The sequence below is a fragment of the Haemorhous mexicanus genome, chromosome 9, assembly GCF_027477595.1.
Source record: "Haemorhous mexicanus isolate bHaeMex1 chromosome 9, bHaeMex1.pri, whole genome shotgun sequence".
Lineage (NCBI taxonomy): Eukaryota > Metazoa > Chordata > Aves > Passeriformes > Fringillidae > Haemorhous > Haemorhous mexicanus.
The window spans coordinates 2,922,580-2,945,350 of NC_082349.1; the positions used below are offsets into that span (position 1 = coordinate 2,922,580).

The following is a 22,771-nucleotide window of genomic DNA, read 5'->3' on the forward strand; positions in this document are numbered from 1 at the left end:
GATGGCAACCCACCCAAGAGATGCCAGGTCTTCCCAATGGCAGTCCAGGGGTCATGCTCCAGTGTTTATTAATTATATTTTAGCCTCTTATTAGAAATTAAGCTGAGGTCTAATGGGGTAGCTAATTTTAGTCTGTTTTTCTACAGGAACACAGCAATGCAACCACCCCAGGTGCAATCCAAGCTCCTGCCCCCAAACCTCTGGACTGGCAGCAAATCTCAGGGTGGAGCAGGGGTCTCAAAGGTGCTGTAAAAAGTTCATGGAAATAGGCAGGAGAGAAACCTGATGAATACCCTGACTGGGGGAAAGGCTCCAGTGGGGGCTCACACTTCATAAAGCCAGAGAATTCTCTCGAGGGAAGGCCTCAGGAAGGCTCCAGCCACAGGAAAAGCTCAAAGTGGAGCTCACAACCTCCTGGACAGCCAAGCCAGGTGAATTTCCTACACAAATCTGTAGGAATCCAACCTCATTAGCTGCAGGAATCACAGCACCACTCATTAAAACCCTCACAACCTTCCCCACCCCTGTGTCCCTGTGCAAGGCCTGCCCATCCCCATCCCCATCCCCATCCCCATCCCCATCCCCATCCCCATCCCACAGATCCCTCCTGCACGCACAAACAGCAGCCACATCCTTAAAATTCTTAGAACTTTGACCCCAAACTGCTCTGCTGAGCTCCCCATTCCTCACAAAATCCCTGCCCACCTCTCTCCCAGCCCTCACCCACAAGCTGCCCGTGCTCATCCTTGCACAGAGCTCTCCTGGCTCCCTCATCCATCACATGATGCCTCAAATTTTGGCTTTTCTATGTTTCACATTCTGTGCTGCTTTAGTGTGTGGGTCTGAGCTTCACATCAGGGGATGGTGAGCTCTGCACAGGGCAGGGAGACAAAACAATTCCTGCTCCAGCTGGGCACCAAGGACAAATGAGCCAAATCTCAGCCCAGGAGCACAAACCCCGTGGGCTGGAGAGAGAAAAACAAGCAGGGTGGGAGTGCCTGGGCTAAAGCTGGGCTGGGACAATGAACTGCAAGGTGCAAATGGAGCAGAGCTGATCCCAGGGAGAGACCCCGTGCCCGGCCGTGCATTTTGGGGCCATTTTGGGTCATCTTGGGTGCAGCCCTGGCTGGGCTCTGGTGCTGCCCCAGGTGGATCCATGGAGGAGATCCTTGGAATCAATCCCTGCTTCATTCTGTAGCTCTGTCCTGTCTCTGCTCTAGGTCATCCTTCTCATCCTTCACACATCCCTGTCTCATCCCATTTTTCCCCCTTCCAATCTCCTCCCAGCCCCTCAGCAATACCTCAATAGGCACCACACTGGCAGGCTGCTCCCTCAGTGGCTTTCTGCCCTTGAAAAACAGTGTTTAAAACCCCACATCTTCCATACAAACAACATTTTAAAAATCACATGATCTACATTTTTAACAGCTCAATCCTGAAATGAACTCTTGCTCTAAAATAACAGCATTGTCTGCTTAAATCCATTAATGATGCACTACAAAGTGATACTGTGTTAATCCCTAAATAATCTGTCATCTCCCTAAAAGAACACCAGTTTACAAAATGGACAGAGGAAATTACAGCCAAAACTTATGGGTTTAAACCAGATATTTTTTTGCCCAAACACCTGAGGAAAAAACCCCAAAACTTTCTGGTTCAGAACCTTGCATTAAGGTTTATAGTTCAGTGCAGGAAAATGTCAAGGTCTGGAGATGCAGGTTGAGGTGAGGCTGGCACAGGGAGCAGGAGGCCAAGCCCCAGGAGGATCTCATCCTTCCTCCTTGCCATGCTGAGGCTGAGCAGGGACTGCACCACAGAACAGCCACAGATCCCAGGACCATCCCTCTGCAGTGACACAGAACTTTGGAGATGTCTTAGCACACCGGGAGTGCTGTCTGCTCCCAGAGCTCCTGCAGGGATGGAAGCCCAGCAGCACAAGCTCTCCAGAAGCCATTTGGAGGTGGAATCCCTCTCTGCTCTCACAGCACTGAGCCATAACTCAGCTCCATGGGCAAGTGCACCTGTGCCTTCCCACCCTCTGGCTTTTCCATTCAAACCCCCCCAGTTTGGGTATGTGGCTCATCAATGGGTAACAGCACACTGCAAGGATGGGAACTTATCTCCAGTATCTTGTAATATTCCCAGGGCCATCACACCATGGAAAAGATGATTCCTTCTTTTTGAAGTCTGTACTTTTCTAGAGATGCAGAGTTCAGGATACTATACAAGCATAACATTTAGAGGTTAAAAAATCTCCTTAGGCTTACCATTCTGAAATTGCAGAAAAAACTCACCAGAATTTATAAATCTGTGATAACTAACGTGATTGTTTTCCAGTTAAAGGGACACAAAACCCCTCTGAAAACTACCTAATGCACTGAAACAGAACAGAGGCCCACTGTTCAAAGCACTTAGTACAAAACAAAACACCTTGGGCAGCACCAGAGCCCAGCCAGGGCTGCACCCAAGATGACCCAAAATGGCCCCAAAATGCACGGCCGGGCACGGGGTCTCTCCCTGGGATCAGCTCTGCTCCATTTGCACCTTGCAGTTCATTGTCCCAGCCCAGCTTTAGCCCAGGCACTCCCACCCTGCTTGTTCTTCTCTCTCCAGCCCACGGGGTTTGTGCTCCTGGGCTGAGATTTGGATCATTTGTCCTTGGTGCCCAGCTGGAGCAGGAATTGTTTTGTCTCCCTGCTCTGTGCAGAGCTCACCATGCCCTGATGTGAAGCTCAGAATTGCACACTGAAGCAGCACAGAATGTGAAAAATAGAAAAGCCAAACCTGAGGCATCACTTCCACTATCCCAGGCTGCTCCAACCTGGCCATGGACACTTCCAGGGATCCAGGGGCAACATCAGATTACGACATTGCCTCCAACAACTTTTTGGGGAAGCAGAGAGAGACAAGCACGAGCCACGATCTCCAAGCAGTGATGAAGAAAACAGACATGCAGATCTTCACACTGATTATAAAAGGCTCATTATTGCTTCTGGGGCAGCAGAAAGAACCACCTGCCCTTCAGCCAGCTGCCACACGTCCCCTAAAGCCAATATGGCAAAAGTGTTGTGAATTTGGTGATAAAGTAGAGATGCTCATCTGAGGCAGCCAGCACACACACACACACACACACAAATATATCTGCATATAGATTTCCTTCCTAATGTCTCTAGCTTGCAATCAGTTTTCAATACACACGTGGCCATTACAAGGCATAAAGCAAATTTTCACTGGCCTGTCACAGTGCACTGTAGCCAGCACACCTAGAGATAAATACTCTGGATTGCTCTTTAAATGCCACCTACCCTGATAAAGAGCAATTACACACCTGCTCAAAGGGATGACACGACAGGGAATAAGGGAGAATCAAGTCTTCAGACTGAGAAGCAAAAAAATTATTTCAACTTTCTCCTGACAGTTCAAGAAGTGATTCTGGACAGCTGCCTCAATTGCTGCAATACTGTGCAAAACTAGGTAATGTCTGTAAAGAATAAAATGATTGTCATTTAGCATTTTTTATATTTCCCTTCTGTTAGAGCCTTACTTCCACTACGTGTTGGGAGCAGCTACTGCTTAAAGCAAGCAGATCATTTTGTTACAGAGCTATTATGCAAATAATCTGCTCTGTATTCTAACTAGAAGCAATGCTGTGCTAGTCTGGGCAAGACATGAGGCACTGTGGAGTTTTCTTTTTAATTTTTTTTTTCTCTGTGCACTGGAGCAACATCATTTACGGTGGTAATGATGAAAGATATCTTCCCATCTCAAAATCAGGTTATTAGTCAAGAATATAAACACATAACCACCTTTTACGAGCCGGTGTCTGCCTTTCATTTACCTATTTAAATATTTACCTCCTTTTAGCATATTTTTAGTTGCAAGTCATTGCAGTGATATTAAAGAGTACTTTGGTGAGAGCAATACATAAAGACCTACTTGGATCATCCTCTCTCAGCAAGTTTGTGCCTGTGTTTACAGGTTTTCAGCACAGACATTATCTTCTATCTGAAATGACTTATCTGTAGCACCGGAGCGAGATCAAAGATCCCAAACAGCATCAGCCACCTGCACCCAGCCCCAGACAATGTAATAACCTTCTAACATCAAATCTGGGTATTTCATGCCCAGCATCTCAGTGCTGTTCTCTGGGTACCTGGCTGGTGTTGGAAGAAAAGATCTTACCTAAGAACAAATGCAATCTCAGGCAATATTTAAAGATTAGATTATCCTTCATTGCAAATAGCTCATTTGTTTACTATCACATTGCTTTATTCTTGCTTTGCCTCCTTTAACCACGAAAATGCTGAATATTCAGTTTAGATTCCCAGCAGCTTTTTATTTTAGTCTAAAAACATTTACCTAACACATTCTTAACAAGCAAAGTGAAGAAAATTCAGCCATCTGTCTCTGCATTACAATAACAGTTATGGAAGAGTAGATTATTCTATACAGCAAGAAATTTAATGCTACGAATTCTTATACTTTAAGCACTGTGTGCTCCAGTCAGTTTTGTATACAAGAATGTTGAGCACTGGCACACACAGAAGCAATGATTTATAAGCAAACACAAGAGAAAATATTTTAAAGATGTTAAATGCATTCAATATTCTAATCATGCTATATGTCCATGCTTCAAACTGAAGGAAAGAAAAAAAAAATCTCTGCTATTATTTTTTTTCTCCAGCACTTCACTAGTTCTAAATTATCACTAAAAATGTTCAAAAAATGACTTGCTGGAAACAAACACGACATAGAGATAGATGTGAATCCTTACCTGGGAAACCCCCTTGTACCATTGCTGTACCAGCATGTACTCAGGAAATCTGCATTCCTGACAAACATTCAGGGCTGTAAGCAGCTCAAATCCTCATCACACACAGGCTCAGGGCTTGTCTTTCTTCTGACGACCTTGGGCCTATTTTGCTGAGATTTTTCCCTCCTTAAGGGCAAACCGTCTGTCTGTTCCTATTATGAGATGCCATCAATTCTATTAATTTCGGGCTGCCCACAAGCTCCCAGTCACATCTGCCAGCAGAGGAGAGCTGCCTGTGGAAGCACACGGGGAGCAGCAGATCCCTGGATTCCCACATCTGACCCACGGATGCTCCCAGCTGCTGTTTGTGCTCTGCCAGCATCCGAGTGACATCTCCATCCCCAAACACGAGTCACCCCCAGCGTGCCTGTGTGGCTGGCAGCTGCAGGTGCCTTCCTGCTTAATGACCCACTGCATGGCAAAGGAGCAGTTAATAATCTTATTTATCTGAGCATCCTTCTTCCTGCTGGCTGCAGGGGTTAAAAATTAATTTCTCTCCCACAAACGGCTCCGTTAAATCCATTCTTCTCCGACGCTGCAGTTTCCCAACACTGATTTGTGCTCGTGGCACAGGGTTTGCTTGTTTTGTTTTTGGGCTTTTTTAATGTCAGGAAACAAAACCAATCTGTCATTATAAGCATCAAAAGGCTCAAACTTCATCATAACTTGTGTTTTGTTGAAACCCCAAACAAGCAATATCAGTTTTGCTGCAATGAATGGTGAACAGAAACACTGAAAAGACTCAAAATCCTTCATTTAGTAATTAAAAAAAAGCAAAGATAAAATCTCTCTCTGAATTTATAAACATACTTAGTTATTTTGGGAAGTCCTACTAATTCTCCCTTCCAAAAGCTACATTTAAAACAACTCAAAATACTCAGTTATTTCGTTAATATCATTAATTTGTTCATTTTTAAAGTTCATTGTCCTTCCTTTAGAATATGTCTCACAGCACACACACAGCCATCTGTTCAGTGCATTATGTCAAGCACACAGTAAAAAAACCACAAGAAGTCCCAGCTGCAATTTTACTATTACTTCATCAAAAATGTAATTTCCTCTCGCAATACTTCATCAGATGATAACTGTGCGTGTGACTCACAAAGAGAGTGAAGAAATCAGCCCAACAACAAAACCCCAAACGAACCCACAGCCCCAAAGTGCAGGGACAGCACCTCCCTCACCCAGCCCAGGGTGCCAGGGCTGCTCTGGGGCTCGTTCTGGATCTGGTCTCAGGGCTGGTTAGAAACCCCACGTATTTCAGCTAATTATGGGTCAGAAGAGGAATGGGAAAAGAAGATTAGCAGCACAGAGTCACATTAAATAGAGATTAACACGGAGCTGAAAAATGAAAGTCTCTGCCCTATTTGTCTAATCCTGGCTCTTGCCTGATCTAAGAAAATCCACTGTGTTAAACACACTTGGTGCTATACTTAAGAACATTAAATCTTTCAATTACTACTTTTGCACTGCTTTATTTTCATAAAGCTTGAAGGCTTTTTCCAAGCTACATCTTCCCCTCTGAGCATCATCTCTGCTTGCTGTTGATTGCAGTGACATCTATTGGAGAGGCAGTGCTTGGCTGCACGAGCTGCCTCCACTGGAGATCAACATTTTCAGCTGATCCCCCCCAAAATGAAAAGCAGAAGTTAGGATTGCTTTTCCTTTGTTTCAGCACAACTTTGCATACACCAGACTCCAAACGGTGAGATGCCCAGGAATTATGAGTGGGTTGGCTTTTATTTAGTCATTTGTTAATAATCCTGGCATTTTCCCAAAATGCTGATCCTCACATTGCCATCCTTGCCCACAGCAGTGCACAGACACTTCCACAGATCCTGTTCCTGTCCACCCCATCAACCTGACCATATCCTCCTCAAAGTCTCAGCTGACCTGGATTCCTGTTTTCCATCTTTTGTTTTTCTGCTCTCACTAATCACAGACATCACTGGCACCTGGATGCTGCCCAAAACCTCAGGTGTGTTAAGAGCTGCCCAATCCCATCCCAACCCTCCTGCACCCACAGATTTGCCACAACGGGGGATCACAGAACCATGGAAGGATTTGGGTTGGAAGGGGCCTTAAAGCTCACCCAACCTGGCTTTGGACACTTCCAGGGATGGGGAATCCACAACTCCTCCATGCCAGGGCCTCCCCACCCTCTGAGTCAAGAACGCAAAGTCAAAATACCAGACAAGTTTTAAATCTCTTGCTTTAGCAGAGATGTTTAGCACTGTTCCTCAAAAAGGCATCTCAGGAAGATAAATCATTATGCTTTCTTAGAGCTTCATTGATTTCTACATTACCAAGAGACAAAATAAGAGGAAGGGGGCATTATTATCCCCTTATTAGATACAGTTAAATCCTTGCAGACAGGAAGTCTGAGCACAGCAGAAGCTCCATTATCCAAGCCACCTTCCACAAATTTTTTATTACCATCTATTTTTATTATTTTGGACTTTTTTGAAACCAACCGGATCGATCCCAGTCAACCAACTGACAAAAGATTCCACTAAAGACAGAACAGCAACTGAAATTAAGGATTTCAAGTTCTTTCAACAGCTGTCCTCTCAGTTTTTCTAGAATGGTTTTTCAGCTCTCTCCTGTCCAATTCACGTTTGCTGCAACTCGGTCACCAAAGCATATCCCAACTGCACAGCCAGGAATTCCCCCTGGGAAAACCTCACCAAAAATTCCATTACAAACTGCTCTGCCCATCCATTTCCTCTGCTCCTTTTTACTACCCAAGCCCTCATTATGGCAGTGAGCCACCACGGGGTGCACACAAGTCCATTAGCAGGTTCTTGGAGCACACCTCCAGCCATCCCCACTCCAGGAAAACACAGCAGTGCCTACTGATGCCTGCAGCACAGCTGCTCACAAGCACAAACAGCTCCTTTGTGTGCCTTCCCCTCCTTTCACTTGTTTTGAGTTAAAAAAAAAAGAAAAAAAAAATTCCATTCACAACCCGGTGTTTTTCAGATTTGGGAAGTCTAAATAAAACTTCTTTCTCCAAAACAGGCTCTGCCACTGGCAAGCATGGGAAGGGAAAACTCCAAATTGTTTTGGGTCTGGAGGATGAAGCATTTTGAAAGCTCCTTTTGCAGCAGGATGGACACGCTGCAAGTTGTGCAAAACTGTTTCCATGCTTAAAAAAATAAAAATAAAAAATCAAGCCTTGAAACAGCAACGTCAAAGCAAAGAGAAAACAGAACCCACACATGGGGTTAGAGCTGGGTACAGATAAAGATTTGGCAGTGCCACTAGAAGAAGGAATAAAACAAGAGGAAATACAACTTTCAGCTTGCCTTCAAAGTCAAGGAAAAGCCATCTAAGAACTTGGGAAATGATGTTGGAAATACTGGAGGCATGAAGCAAAGGAGAAGCAGATTTGAAACTAAAAGGTCTTGGGAGCAAGAGTCACATTTGAAAAAAACCCAAAAACCAAATAACAAAACACCTGGAACTTTAAACTTCTTAAACCACAGAAACATGGAGCACATGTCTGGAGTTTCTCTAAACCAAATCTACCTCACAGCTCCATTCCCAACAAGGATTTGCCCTCTTTGGATCAAAACCAGCTCCAGGAAAGAAAAGGGAGAACATGTACAAGAAATGACTGTTTGCTCCAAACAGGAATTCAGGCTCCAGGTCAGCAATGAGAGCTACAGTTTCAGCAGTGGGAAAGCAGAAATAAAAGGGAGCATTGCCAAAGGCAAGTGGGTTTAGACTTTAGGGGAAATTAAATCAACACCAAAAGGTTATTCAGCCACTTTAAGGGGAAAACAGACAAAACATGGAGACTCTGAGGCCATGTGGATGGGACAGAAAGGAAAGAAAAATTCTCAAATATGGCAGGAAGACTAACAATGCTCTGCTTTTTCAGTCTGGGAAATGATGGAGGATGTGGAGACAAAAGATGAGAGGGAGGGTTGAAAGAATTGATAAGCAAGGACAAAAAATGTCAAGCAGAGCAAATAAAGTATTTCTGGAGTTTGAAAGAAATTGATGAGCAGGTTCCTGACACTGCAGCTGTGTTAATAAGAATGCTAAAAAATAAAGTAAAATCCATCAGGAGCAAAACAAGAGGACAGGTTTAACAGCTGTCCCACCTCAAAATGCCCTCCAAAGCTTTCCATGCTGTGACAGAGATTGAGAACTCCAGGAAGCAAATAAAGGAGAGGTTATAATGTGAATTTACCTGGGCTGACACCACATCTTCCTGTTGGAAGGAACCTTCTCTTCTAAATAAGGAAGACAATAAATTCAGCTCACCTGTTGATGTACTTTTAGAGAAGTTCCAAACCCAGTAGAATGAGCTGGGTAAGTGGGTAAGGAACAGAGCAATATGGACACACAAATGGGCAGTTCTGAGAGAAAAGTCCTTGTCTGGGTTGGGATTTCTGCTCAAGAACCAGGACAGAAGTTATGAGCATCAAGCAGTTCACAGAAACAACACTGTACTGGAATTTGCAGAGAAAACTTTGGTTTCCAAGTGATCACAGAACAGGGACTCTGTAAAAGGCCATTCCACAGCTGCCAAGATGCCTAATGCCATTAAGTACACTTGGATCATTTCTAACATGCTTTTTACTGCAAGGGCTGAGGCAAAACTTAGTTTAGGCTTCCTTAGCCTGTTTTTAATTTTTAAAGGAACAGAATGAGGTAAGGCAGAGTATATCTCTGTTTCCCAAGAGTCATGGAAAAGATGGCTACAGCAAAACTTCAACTTCAGTCAGTAGAAAGGAAAGAGAGGAGATTCCCCTGAACAGATCTGTGTGCTGCTGCCAAGTCTGGTAGGATTGATGAATTTAATATCAGCAGCAGCTTTACCTTTTCAGCTTCCAGCCTCAGCCAGCAATATCATTAGGGATGGCAGGAGAGCTAAAAAATGACCAAGCCCATGAATAAGGAATTACTTCTGTGCAAAGTATTAACTCAGGCCCAGCAAGCACTTGGATTGAGGCATTTCCTAATTAGATAACTCAGGTGTTAGCCTACTTATCACCCCTACCCTTTAACTGGGAATTAGAACTTCAATAACGAGCTGGAATGAGTTGTTACAACTGGAGCTTTACCCAGTCTGTTTGAGAGCTCAGGATGATGAGAAAATCACTGTAGCAAAAAAAAAAAAAAAAAAAACAACAACAACAACAAAAAAACAAACTATACCCCAACAAAAGCCCACACAGAATCACAGAATGTTACAGGGATGGATGGGACATCAAAGATCATCTCATTCCACCTCCTGCCATGTGCAGGGGCACCTTCCACTAGACCAGCTGGGTCAAGGTTTCGCCTCACCTTATGCTGATTTGGTAGAAAGGAGCATAAAGATAAAAAAAAATACAAGGTAACTGATTTTAGAAAGTAATTTAGGACTCCTAATTGCAAGTTCAGTATTCCTGAATATTTTATTGCAAGATAAGCTATGGATAATAATATTCCATTTAACCAAGCTGTGGTTAACCAAAGCTGTGATTCCAAAGCAGCTGGAATCTAAATCATGCTGCCAGGAGCTCTCCACTTGCACTGCTTCCTACTCCTCAGGTCCCTGCTCTTCCACAGAGTGAGCACCACCACAAACCACTGCCAAACCCAAAATGGGACAACTGCAGAGCCCTTCCCAGGCAGAGTGCTACGAAGCCAGGGGATCCTTTCTTCAGCAGAGCACCAAAACAACACATCAGCAGATTTTTCTTTTTAAAGGAACCCATCTTGCTTGAACAGCATTGCCTGGGATCAGCTCCAGGATTTCTGGTTTTTTGCACCAGGGGTCCTCAACCTGCAACTGCTTGATTACCACTGAAATCAGAGCAGTAAAACAGAACATCCCCAGCCACTGCTGACAGCTCTGCCCAAGCAACTCCTCCAGACACAGCCTGGATGTTCTGGGGCTGAAAATAAACTCAGCCCTTCCTGTCTCTCCTCAGAAGAGCTGAGCTCTGGGGGCCTGGCTGGGGAGAAGAACCACCTAAGTTACAAACCAGGCTGAGGATTGATGCTGTGGCCACACTGAGCACCACTTCCCACAAGCAATAAAAGGTTTATCAGCAGCTGACTGTGCCCCACAAATGTGCTCTGATGCAATGATTGGAGCACTACTCACCCTCTGCACAAGCATCCTCATCCTCCTCTTCACCCAGAGCAGCCTCCTCTGCGTGATGCCTTTCGAGGGCTCTGTAAGGAGGTGGCAGCTTCATGGGAGGTGGAGCCCCATATTTCCTCTGATGGATTCAAAGACAATGAGTTACACGTTTTGTAACCTCTGAGAACACAAAAAAATCCCATTGTCTGTTGCACTGCATGTGCACAGATACAGCACTTAATTACAAAGCTAAATTCTGCAGCAAAGGCTTTTTGTGCAAGAAAGCAGAGCAAGAAGTCACACTGAACATCGGGAAAAAGAAAACTAAAACACAATTGTGCATGCACATTTACTTGTTGATAAAATACTTGTGTATTGCCATAAACATCCAAGTGTGACCATTAACATAGGGTTAAAAACAAACACTGAGTTATACCCTGTTTCTTATAAGCCTCCATAACAAAACTGTCTGGTGCTGATAAACATCAATTTTTAAAAAAATACATTAAATAAGAACTCAATCCTCTTAGTCCACACATGAATATTTAAACATCCCAGTCCGTCCGTGTTTTGGCGTAAATTTAATAAAGGTTTTGAATTATACCTCCCACTAAAATTCTATTACCTCACATAAATACAGGCAGCTCCTATAATGATGCATATAGCGGCGCATGGCAGGAATGCAGAGCAGGCTCTGAGGCTGGAGAGGCTCTGGCTCAGCTCAGCAATTGTTTCCCAGCTCCAAGGAAGCGAGTCCTGCCTTGGTGTGCACCAGGACTCCACTGAACGATGCTCAGCTGCATCCCCTGCAAGCCCACTGCTAATAGCAGGATGCACTTTAGAGAGGGAACACCAGGGAGCAGATGCCATTAGAGCACCCAGAATTCCTGTAATTAATTCCTTCTGTGGCTGGGAAATATGACACAACACCCAAACACATCAAGCCCAGGGTAGTATTTCATTTTTTCAGCAATGAAAGCTGAACCTGTGTATTGATTTTTAAATTCTTGAAGCTGAATTTGGATAGGATGGTGCAAGTAGTGAGCTGTAGGGTGTGGAAAACTTGGAGAGGTAGAAATATCTTTTATCTCATCCATTTAAAAAACTAACAGGAAAGCATTGCACTGAACACAGAACACAGTAATAAATGGAATTAATTCAATCCACTAGTAGCAAAAGTGTGTAGTGAGAGCACTTGGAAGCACAACAGCTGTTTTCCAAAAGGATGTAACACACTTAACTCTGCCTCCTACTTTTTTCTTGAAGCCAGCACAGTCAGAACTGTGCAAAATCCAGATGATCCAGGAAGCAAGAGAGGACTTGGGTTCTACTTTCCTGAGCAGGTAAAGATGGAAAATCTGCAGCCTCACTCTCAGCTGCCTATGACAAATGAGCCACTTTATTATCACTGTAATTTAGTAATAACTTACAGTCTAAATGTTGACCCTTTGGCTTTTTAAGACCTTAAACGTTTGTTAGAAAGTCTGTGTGAAATTACACGAGGTACCCAGGCTTACCCAGCAATTTTCTAGGGCTCAGAGAGACAAATATCTCTTATCCCTCTTGTCCCCACTGAAAATCCAGATGAGAAAATTGTGCCTGGCTACTCCACTGCACCACGTTTTTGTACCAGCACACAGGCAAAAGAACAGTTCACACAATCAACCAGCAAAATAATGTCAACATCTGGCTCGTCCACTACTGTTTTAATTGGTTTTATATAAATTAAAGTGCTCCTTTTGAAACAAACAGATCAATGGAGGAGGATAAACGCCAACAAATCAGAGAAAAAACCTCCAGCATTTGAAAAGACACAGGAAAAGGCAGGTTTTCCAGCTGGATGTGGCTGCTTTCAAGCCAAACTCTTTTGTGACTGTCTGAAGACTGGACTAGAAATATCACTGATTCCCCATAGGGATGTGGACTAATAATCCACTAATAGCAACTCTTCCCAACTCCGAGCCGGCCCCACAGAAGTGCACTACCACTGCTTTGTGAGCCCACGTTCAAAGCCCAAAAGGAGCTGCATATTCATGCACTGGAGCTCTTCTATATTCCACCCACCAGTTTATAGCAGCAATAGATGAAAAAGGTCTGGAAAAGACGAGGCTCCCTCTTTAACCTCGGAACGCCGCAGAACGCGACGCACCGGAGTGCTGCAGATTAAAGGCAGCACGTTGCCAGAGGATGAGAGCTTTTGAGATGAGAAATACAGATTAAAAAAAACACAAGAAAAGGGGGATTGTAAGTGCTTCATTGGAAGTATTATCCTCTGGCATGAAAGCGTGTCTTCCAACACCTTTTCTGATAACTGAGCCTCGCTGCTCCCGTCCCTGACAGGAGCTGAAAGGAGCCTTTAAAAAAACTTTTGGAGGTAAAAGGGCCCTCTCAAGTACCCAACAAACACCAGAGTGCTGAGTAGGATCAAATGGAAACTTCATCCTATTTGTACTTAAACTGCACCAGGCAAAACTTATTGTCTGCATTAATTCTGTCTTTGCTTCTGCTGCTCTCACACCCTCAAAGCACCTGAACTACACTCCTCAGTCAGGGCAAATCCCCCAGGAAAACACCAAGACCATGAGAGTGATACAGCTGAAAATGAAAAATTAAATTCTTCCCTTATTCCCTCACTAACACAAATTCCCTGTTTTCTACCAAACAGAGTTTTTCTCTTTTAAAGCTGCTGTGAAGTAGTTTGGAAGTCAGTGTGCAGTAACTGCCTCACAATTAGCTGAGCAGCCCCAGATCTCTCAGTCCTTTCCTCATTTTACACAGCTGGGAAATGCAGGAGACTCTGTGGATGTCATCCTCCCATAAGGTGATTTCACAGGGTTCCAGGCAGCCTCACAGTGAGGATATTATTTGTGTACATGTTGCCATTGCTCTGTTTCTGCTGAACAAAGGGAATCAATTTGCCTCCACACGGAGCAAACCAGGTACTTCAGAGAGATGACAGTGAGGAGCTGTGCTAAGTACAGGGTTTCAGCACCCAGCAGACACCCACAGAATAAATGTCAGAATATTTGGCAGGAATTTGGCAAAAAGTCCTAGAATCAAAGATATTTCAACAAAACACTTCAAATTTAATTTCAGACTTGGAGGAAGCTTACCATAGAGTTAGAATACATGCTATTATACCACTTGATTTAGTAAAACCTGGGTACAGCACTGAATGCAATAAATACCTTATCACTCTTATTTTCTTTGTCTGCATCCTGATCTTTGCTGACTTTGATTCCCTTAGGCTGGGCAGGAGAAACCACCTGAAAACCAAAGTACATCACCCACATTAGAGAGAGAATTACAGCTGCAAAACAAACAGCCAAAATCAGCTCCTGACAACAACAGAGCTCCCCAGTGCACTCTGCACTTTGCCCAGTGTAAAAGGGCACTGCAGTGCAGTCTATAAATGACATTCTTTCACTGGATTTACTGAATTACATTCTTACATCAAAAGTTTGGAGTTTCTGTGTGGACTTTAGGCAGGTGGAATTGTATGTCTGCTCTTACTAAGGCTTTAAAAAGTTTCTTGCCTTGGCCTCAAAGATGAGGAGATGCCTCAAATCTCTTGGACATTAACTTGCTCCCAGGTAACTGTTTCAGGTCACTATGGTGACACATTTCACAAGGAGCTGCTGGGGTGAATCTGACTAATTTTAATTCCAGCTTTGCTCCTCTGGATAACAGAGTTTATTTCTAGATTATAAAATATGGGCAAATTAAAATACATCGGGCCAGACTCTTACCACACAGGTAGGGGAGTTGAATTAACACCTAGTCAACAGATTTACATCTACTCCATGTAAATTAGACAAATGAGGTTTCCAATTAGGCCAGAGAAGTAATCAATCAGTCAATTCGTCTGTAACTGACTGAAAGGATCCATCCTCAGACACAAAAATTGAGAGACCTGGCTGAAAGGAGTTTAGCCAAGTTTAAAATAAGATACATGTTATGCATTTACTAAGTTTTGGAATAAAAATAGAAATAAACTTACTTTTGGTACATTAGCCAAGCTCTGGACTACAAACACCACAGGATTTCCTGCATTCTTGATGGCATCTACTGCTTCCTTGTGGGTGGCATTTTGTAGGTCTACCCCAGAAACCTGACAAACAGTGTTTATTTTTATTAGGTACAGAGTCATTACAAGGCATCACACACACTTGCAGGAGATTAGTGTATCTGAGGAAGGCATCAAAAACAGCCAAGAGTAATTATTTGTAAAGTATGGTTTGATGATGGTTTAAAGAAAAGTGTATTACTTAGTATTCAGAATTAAAAGATGGCCAGATGTTGTCCAAACCAATTCTTCTAAATAAAAACATAAGGAAAGAGATTGTCAGTGTTACATAACATTGGATCTAACTCTTTTTTAGCTGTTTGTAAACTAAACCTGAACATCACTATCAGCTTGGCACCCCAGATTCTGAAGTATTAATTTGGAGAAAAATGAGTAAAAAAAAATCAACAGAGGTGAGAGGCAGGAATGACATTTTCCCCCCCAGCACCTGCCAGGATCAGGGATTTATCCCAAACAGTGGTTATCAGTTAAGCACTCCAAATCCACACACACAGAATAACAGCCCATAATTCAGTATGAACACTCTGTGTCCTTGGATATATTAAATTTATGCTCACAGATATGCTGTAACTGATTCCTCATTTGTACGGGAGGAGGACACTCCCATTTTTTTCACTTCCTCCTCATTCACCAGGACACATCTTTTCTTAAATACAGAGGAGAAAGTTAAAAGAGCTCCATAGTCAGACCTTAAAAAAAAAAGAAACACCACTAGAGCTTTCCTTTGGTTTTCAAAACAAAGTGTTGCCAATACCTCATGAAGTGGTGGCAGTATTTTGTTCTTCTCTCCACCCAAAGCTATTTGAGACAATTTTTATTTCTTAGACTAAAAAGGAAGGTTTATCTCCATTTACCTCAAGTATTTTATCTCCAGTTTTTAAAGCCCTTGTTCTTCCTGCTGGGCTGTCTTCCAAAACTTGTTTGATAAAGATCCCTTTAAGTTCTTCTCCATTCTTCAGGCGCTTTATGACAGTTTGTCCACCAACAATGCTGATTCCAAGAGACACCTCAGGGTCTCTGAAGATCTCAACACTGAAAAAAAAATATGTGGTAGTTTCAAGAGCTTCAAAAAGTTGGTGTTTTTTTTTTTTTTTTTTTAAACTACAAATGCAAAGCCTTAAATAAATGTAAGCTCCTGGTCTTTCAAGAAGATTTAAGAGAGTAAAGGGATAAAGTCAGAAGCCTGAGAATGCTCTCAACAGAGCTGAGTTTTCACCCTGAGCAGATCTCACCCCACAAAGAGAGCCAAAATTCTGCTGCCAATCCATGCCCACTGGGCAGAGGCTTTTATTTCAGAGAAAGTCAGATCTTCAAGTAAATACTCATCCCCTTTCAGCTCGAGCAAAGTGTCTGGGAAGGGGCAGCCCCGCAAGTGGCACGTTGGACAAATAATGAAGTATTTCATACCACTTTCTGAACACTGACTACAGTGCATATTCATCAGCTCAAGCAGCAGCTTTCTGATCATATTTTACTCGGGACCATAAAAAAAAATCATGTTAAAATGTTAACAATACAACAAGGATGTGGCTAAAAAGGTTGGCTTGGCAATTTGGAATCCTGCCGTGGGGGCTTAGCAGGGAACCCCTGGAAAGGGAGACAGCCCAGCCCTGTGTGCATTGTTCACACCTAATAGTTATTAAATGGGCAAGAACTTGCAGGTCATCCACAACCTGAACCAGGCAAGCTCTCCCAAGTCAGCTGCATAAATAGAAGGCAGAATTCTCCTGAACATCTGTTAAAAATTCCCTGTCTTCAGGAAAGCCCAAGGTACACAGGTACCCTAAAGTTATTGGCAGAGGAGGAGAGGAAAAAAAAACACCCAAGAAGAACTAATGTGGCTCAGAGAAAAAAAAAAAGACATGAAGCAAATGGGAAGGAAAAATGTGATCATATGAACATACATCCGTGGTGGTCCCCAGTGGCTGAAGTTTGGAGTTTCTTCTCCTTCTCCTTCTTCTCTCTCAGGCAATTCACTAATTTGGGGCAGAGGGGAGGGGAGGAATAAAAAACAAAAGAGGCATTACCCATGCCAGGTCACAATTCCTCACATATTTTGTATCTGGCAGCGAGACAGCAACACCTTCTCACACTGCCCAGTTTAAAGCAAATGTACAGAGTCAACAGAGCAGACAGGAATTTTTGTATTTAGGTTTAAATGTACTTAAGGAATGCTCCAGAAATAAACATGATGGGCAGACCAAATTTATAAGCTGCTCTGTGATACACAAATCTGCACAGCATTTACTCACTGGAAATGACTATTTAAGCAATTAACATTTACTTTCTGATAAATATGCTGTGATGCTTGGAGAGGGATATAAACATGCCAAAAGCAGTAAGCAGATCATGATCCAAGTGGGAGAACAGATCCTGTGTGTGTTCCATTAAACCCCACAGAATAATCCTCTCACCTTACTGTGGAGCTGCTTCCCCTCTGAGGGAGGATTTCAGATGAAATTAGGGGAGTACTGAGGACTGGAACCAACAGGCCCCAAAAGCACCACTACCCACTGACCCCAAACTGCTGGGGAAGACTGGGACAGATAAAGCAAATATCAGCAGCCATGCCAGCTCAAGGCTCCTGAGCACCACTGAAGTTTCCTGCAGAGGCCTGAGAGCCCTGGCTGAATTCTTCCCAAAAGGAAGAACAAAGGGAAGGGAAAACCAGGAGGAGAGCTCTTGAGGAGCCATGAGTAAAGGCTACATCACTCTCCTCCACACTCCCCTCACTGCAGTGCTGGCAGAGCCACCTGCACATTCCTGTCCCAATATTCAAGGGAGGAAACATGGGAAGTTTTCAGGTTTTAATCCAAACTCCCTCTCCTGTGAAAGCTCCAGACCTCTGTGTCTGTCTGAGCATTCCACACAGCCTTTAATCATGATTCAGCTGAGAAAAGCAAGAGGACTGTTAAGATCATTAAATGAATCCTTTCAAAACCTGAAATCTTCCTCCATACCTGCCTGGTGCTCTTCCAGGCTGAGCTAAGGTGGTTACTCTCCCAGATTCCTGGCTCTTGGGAAAAACATAACTCTCCTCTTTCCCTGCTTCCTTTCCAACTGCTTCTGAATCAGCAGCAAGCTCAGGTCCTTTGGAGTCACTCTGAAGCTTTGTCCCTGAAGGAAAAAAGGGGCAAGATGTGAAAAAAGGGGGAAGATGTGAACTTTTGCTTCCTCTGTCCAGGCACCCACCAACTGTTTCACCCTTGGAACTGAACCCTTCATCCCACCAGGTTCCAAATGGGTTCAAGGCCAGGTTGGACAGGGCTTGGAGCTCCTTCCTCCCAAGCAGGGAGTGCCACTTCAGGCAGGTTGATCAACTTATTTCTCTGATGAATCCACCAAATCCTAACCATCCATCTGTGGCCATCTGACAAGGAGAAATCAGATCCAAAACCCAGGATATGGGGCAATTTTCTACCACACAGATCACTTGCAAACTTCTGGTTGTGCTAAAGTCACCTCCAGAGCATGTCACTTTATTTCTGCAGTTATTTAGCACTGGTCAGATTTGGAGGAGGAAGCAAGATTATAGAGCTGAAACCCATTTAATGCCAGACTGTCTTGAGCCTGCAGAACTCTTGATTTGAACATTTTCTCACTTGAAAGTATTTTTGTTTTGGTTAAAAAACTGAAATTTGTATATACAAAACTGAAATTTGTAAATACAATTATGAAATAAAGAGAAACCTTCTTACAAACCTAAATTCATCTCAGTTTTCACTTCTGCCTGGGTAGTTTCAGAACCAAATATGTCTTTTTGGTAGCTGCTGGGAGCTGTGGTTCCAGAAATGTGTGACCTTAAAGCAGCATTCTCTTCACACTTCACAGAGGAGAAAAGAAGTAATTAAAGTCAGAAAGCAATGGTATTAACTTACACAGGGGGATTTGACAGGAACATTAATTTTTACAGCAAACATACACATTTCCTCAGCTATGTTCATATTTATTCAGGTAACTATGAAATACTAACTGCTCATTTAAATACTAACTGCTCATTTATGCACTGCATTAAGAAGAGGCATGAGAAATGTTACATGCAATTGAAATATAAAGCAACTGGATCTTTCTCCTCACCTGTAATTCACACAAAAATTTCTTTACTCTTGCTCATTTGTTTTTTATAAGTAACAAACAAATAAATTTAATATTGTGCACTCTGGTATAAAACTGTATAGAAACTTCTTTTTATCTGTTAATACACATCCTGCTTAAGGGGACAAGCCAAACAAAACCTGAAATTCCCTCTGGCTGTGATGTCAAATCTTTTTCCACTCCTTTTTTTTTCATGTGAAAGCACACACACCTCAGAAGCTGGTGCATGGGAGGCTGATAATATCAGCTTTTTGTTTGGTGAGGGGATGAACAAAGAATCAGAAGTAAAAAATCATTCTCAGTACTTGAGAAAGATGGATAAATAAGAGTTTTGCAGTTTACCAGAACCTGTCTCCTCCTACTCCTTAATCCACCACTATCCTGGCCACAATTCCTTCCACCATATCATTTTTTACTCAAATACACAATCTGGCTGAAGGAATTGACTTGGGTTTAAAAATAAGGAAAAGAGGGAGTTCCTTTCACTGAAGCCTCTGGACTATCAAACCCTCTCAAACCCATGAAGTGACATTCTGCTGTTACTGACATGCCCCACATCAGCACAGCTTCCAAAAAAAAAACAAACCCAAACTCACAAGTTTTTGGGTAAAAAGACAAATTCAGGATGCCTGTAAATACACCAATAGACATATTTCACTCCAGCAAGTAAATCTACAGACAATAAGTTACCTAAGAAAACCTTCCAAAATGTACAGAAGGATAGACTGGTGTCTGCTAGAGGTATACAAGTCAATAAATCTAATTTATAAATTTAATAAATTTAATTCTAGTAATTAAACTAAGTTTAATAAATTAAATTCCAGTAATTAAAACCCTAGAGAGAGTCCTGAGGGTTCAGTTTTGGAGTCTGCCCTGAGAGATCTGTGCTCAGCACAGCATTCCTTACCATTTGATCTTTCCTGAATGGATATTCCAGGGACTCTTTGGCACTTAGGCTAACACTGGACCTTAAATCTTGTATTTCAGCAGCCTCCAGTTGCTCTGGCCATCGTTCTGTGTCCAGGCTCCTGTCTGAAGTTGCCTCCTCTCCACCTGATGCATCACCCCCCTTCAGGAAGTCAGAGTCCTCCTCGTACTCCTCATCCACCAGCATCTCCCGCTCCTCCTCCACGTCCTCTGCTCTGACTTTCAGAAACTCACACATCTCCCAGGACTCCTTCCCATACTCCTCATCCTTCTGAGAAAGCTGAAATGACCTTCCCAAGTCCAGATGGGGCTCATCAACAAGTTCTTCTCTGAAAGGCACCTCGTCTCTGAAACCCTGCAAAGATCATTAAAGGAATACAGATTTTACACCATGTTTCCACCCCACTCTTTTAAAGCTGTGCTTTATTTTCTGCCCACATTAAAACTACATCCTGATTTTTAAAATCTTCTACCTTTTGCATTTTCTAAAAGAAAACAGACTCTCTGACTTATGATTTTAACACTGAAAGCAGACAGTGCAATTATTTTTTTTCAAGATAAAGAAATTTAAGTCGCACAGCTTAGATGCTGCTGCAGCCATTTGGAAAAACCAATCTGGACTGAAGTTAGGGAATGAAATTATTAATTAACACTGAAACAGCCATAGGAAAGAGTACATATAAATCTAGTTAAAGTATCTCTGTGCTCCAGACATATCTGCTGTTGCTTTATGAATGCAAGAACGTTTCTTGAATAAACAGCTAAATAAACAGCCCAAGAGTTTGCTTATGCAATGGTGTCAGCAACTTAAACACCCCCAAAAACCCCAAATAAAAGCCATACTTGCTTGCCCCTACCTTGGATATTCCATCCAACTTTTAACCTGGGGCAGAGGGGAAATGGAAGACCCACATACCCAAAAGAAAATGATATATAAATGACTGTTCATTACCTTGCAGTGCTCAAACCACAGAGCAACCAACCAAAAAAACAACAAAACCAAGGGAAAAGGCATTAAAACCCACTCTGAAAGATCTCACTCAACAGTTCTTTTTCTGGGATTTGTCACGAGCTCCCCCAACTTCCAACAGCTCCTGTTTCTCCCAGATGGAATGGGGTGCTGCTCATTGGCTCTCAGTGAGGCTGCACAGGCAGCTGGGATTTCATGCCCTGCACTTACCCCAGAATTTTGCCACACACTGAGAGCGTTCCCCCTTTTTCCTTCAGGCCACCAAATCCCTGTGGCCCAAAGAACCCCCAAACCCAACTTCAACCCCCCGAGCCCCCAGACTCCAAAACCAATGGACAGACTCAGGGCTCCTTCCTCAAAATGTTTTTGTTTCTGCTTCCTGCCCCTTCCCAGGCTCCCCACGGCTCTGCACCACTGCTGACCTTCGGTGTCAGGATCCTGTTTGGTTACATTTGTACAAATACAGAAGGAAAGCCCCAGACACTGCCAAGGTGTTTGCACAACTCAAGTGAGAGGCAGGAGAGAAAACAGGAGAGAGGCAGGAGCATAAGGAAACAACGCAGCCAATAGCTGGCACGAGAGCAGAACACCAGCACCCCAGAAATCAGCCCCTTTTGTTAATTTATCTAGCATTAAATGTCCCTTTAATCCATCTGATCTGTGTACCTCGATCTCACAACACACCCAGGCTGAAGAGATCCTGATTCTCTCCATTTTCACTTCATCTCCCTCGGCTCCTGCAGCGTCCTTCTCCCGACACCTCCCCAAGTCCAGGGCACATAAATCAGCTTTCTGTGCCCAGAACCACACAGGGTTTGTGTCCCTGACCCAGCAGTTTGCTCTGCATCCTCCCTGACTGCTGCACTGCAGCACCAGACACCACCAACACCACAGGGAATGCTGCAAACACGACACTGAAGCAAATAAAATCCTCAAATTCCATCATTTTGGGGCTGAAATTCTAGTTGCCAGTGTCTCAGAGCGGGAGCCAGCAGAACCCACCACTCCTGGCTACCTGTGTGAGCAGGTAAGATAATAAATAATAATTTTAGCTACTACCAAAACTGTCACACATGAGGTAAAACAAAATGCAAGTAAATTCCCCTGCGGGTGTTTTGTCCAAATTGATCGTTCCAGTTTCAGGACTTTAAGGTAAAATATTTTCTTTAAAAATACTTAATGACATTGGTTTTATTTAGGAAGTAGAAAACCAATCTAAGCTGGCAGATGATAAATTCTCTGCAACCCTTCTCATGGAAAACAACAAATGCCATTTTACTTTGTGAAAATCAGTAAATATCATTTGTCATGATCCAGGCTAATTTCTTCACAGTATACCCACATCTACCCTACAATACTTCCCCTTTTGGTGCTTCTAATCCACCATTTCAGCATTAAAAACAGTTTTGCATCGAGAGACAGGTACACATGTTCAGCTACAAGAAAATCTGAAATTTATTTTTCTTCCTGTGTTGCAGTTCTGCATGATCCTTTACGTGTTGCATTTTCTGGTGTAAAAAGAATACATTTACCAGCATGAATTTTGCAAAGCACTCGAGAACAGATGAAAGTTACAAGATATCCACATCTCTCTAGCTCTGCACTGGTGAGAACTGCAATATTATTGCCTATTACCCTGGTATCTGAGTTTCTCACTCTTCTTTAATGCCACATCCTCCCACAATAAACAGAATTATTTCTCAGATAGTAAGGATGAGGAGAGTTGAGGCAAGAGTAAAGAAATCACTCCAGAGAACATTAAAGGCTACGAAGAAGAAAGTATTTCAAGAG

General features: G+C 43.0%; 1 protein-coding gene across 10 annotated transcripts in view; it reads right to left on the bottom strand.

Annotated features, from left to right (window-relative positions):
• The window catches only part of PATJ (PATJ crumbs cell polarity complex component), a 141,039-nt gene that overhangs the window by 68,870 nt on the left and 49,398 nt on the right, over positions 1 to 22,771 (bottom strand). For all 10 annotated transcript variants that reach the window (XM_059853657.1, XM_059853659.1, XM_059853656.1 and 7 more), the window contains 8 exons: positions 19,991 to 20,365; positions 18,691 to 18,811; positions 17,949 to 18,105; positions 16,893 to 16,964; positions 15,843 to 16,020; positions 14,902 to 15,012; positions 14,090 to 14,167; positions 10,923 to 11,040 (listed from right to left, as the gene is read on the bottom strand). In XM_059853657.1, coding sequence (XP_059709640.1) covers positions 10,923 to 11,040; positions 14,090 to 14,167; positions 14,902 to 15,012; positions 15,843 to 16,020; positions 16,893 to 16,964; positions 17,949 to 18,105; positions 18,691 to 18,811; positions 19,991 to 20,365 — 1,210 coding nt within the window. The remainder of the gene's footprint in view (positions 1 to 10,922; positions 11,041 to 14,089; positions 14,168 to 14,901; positions 15,013 to 15,842; positions 16,021 to 16,892; positions 16,965 to 17,948; positions 18,106 to 18,690; positions 18,812 to 19,990; positions 20,366 to 22,771) is intronic.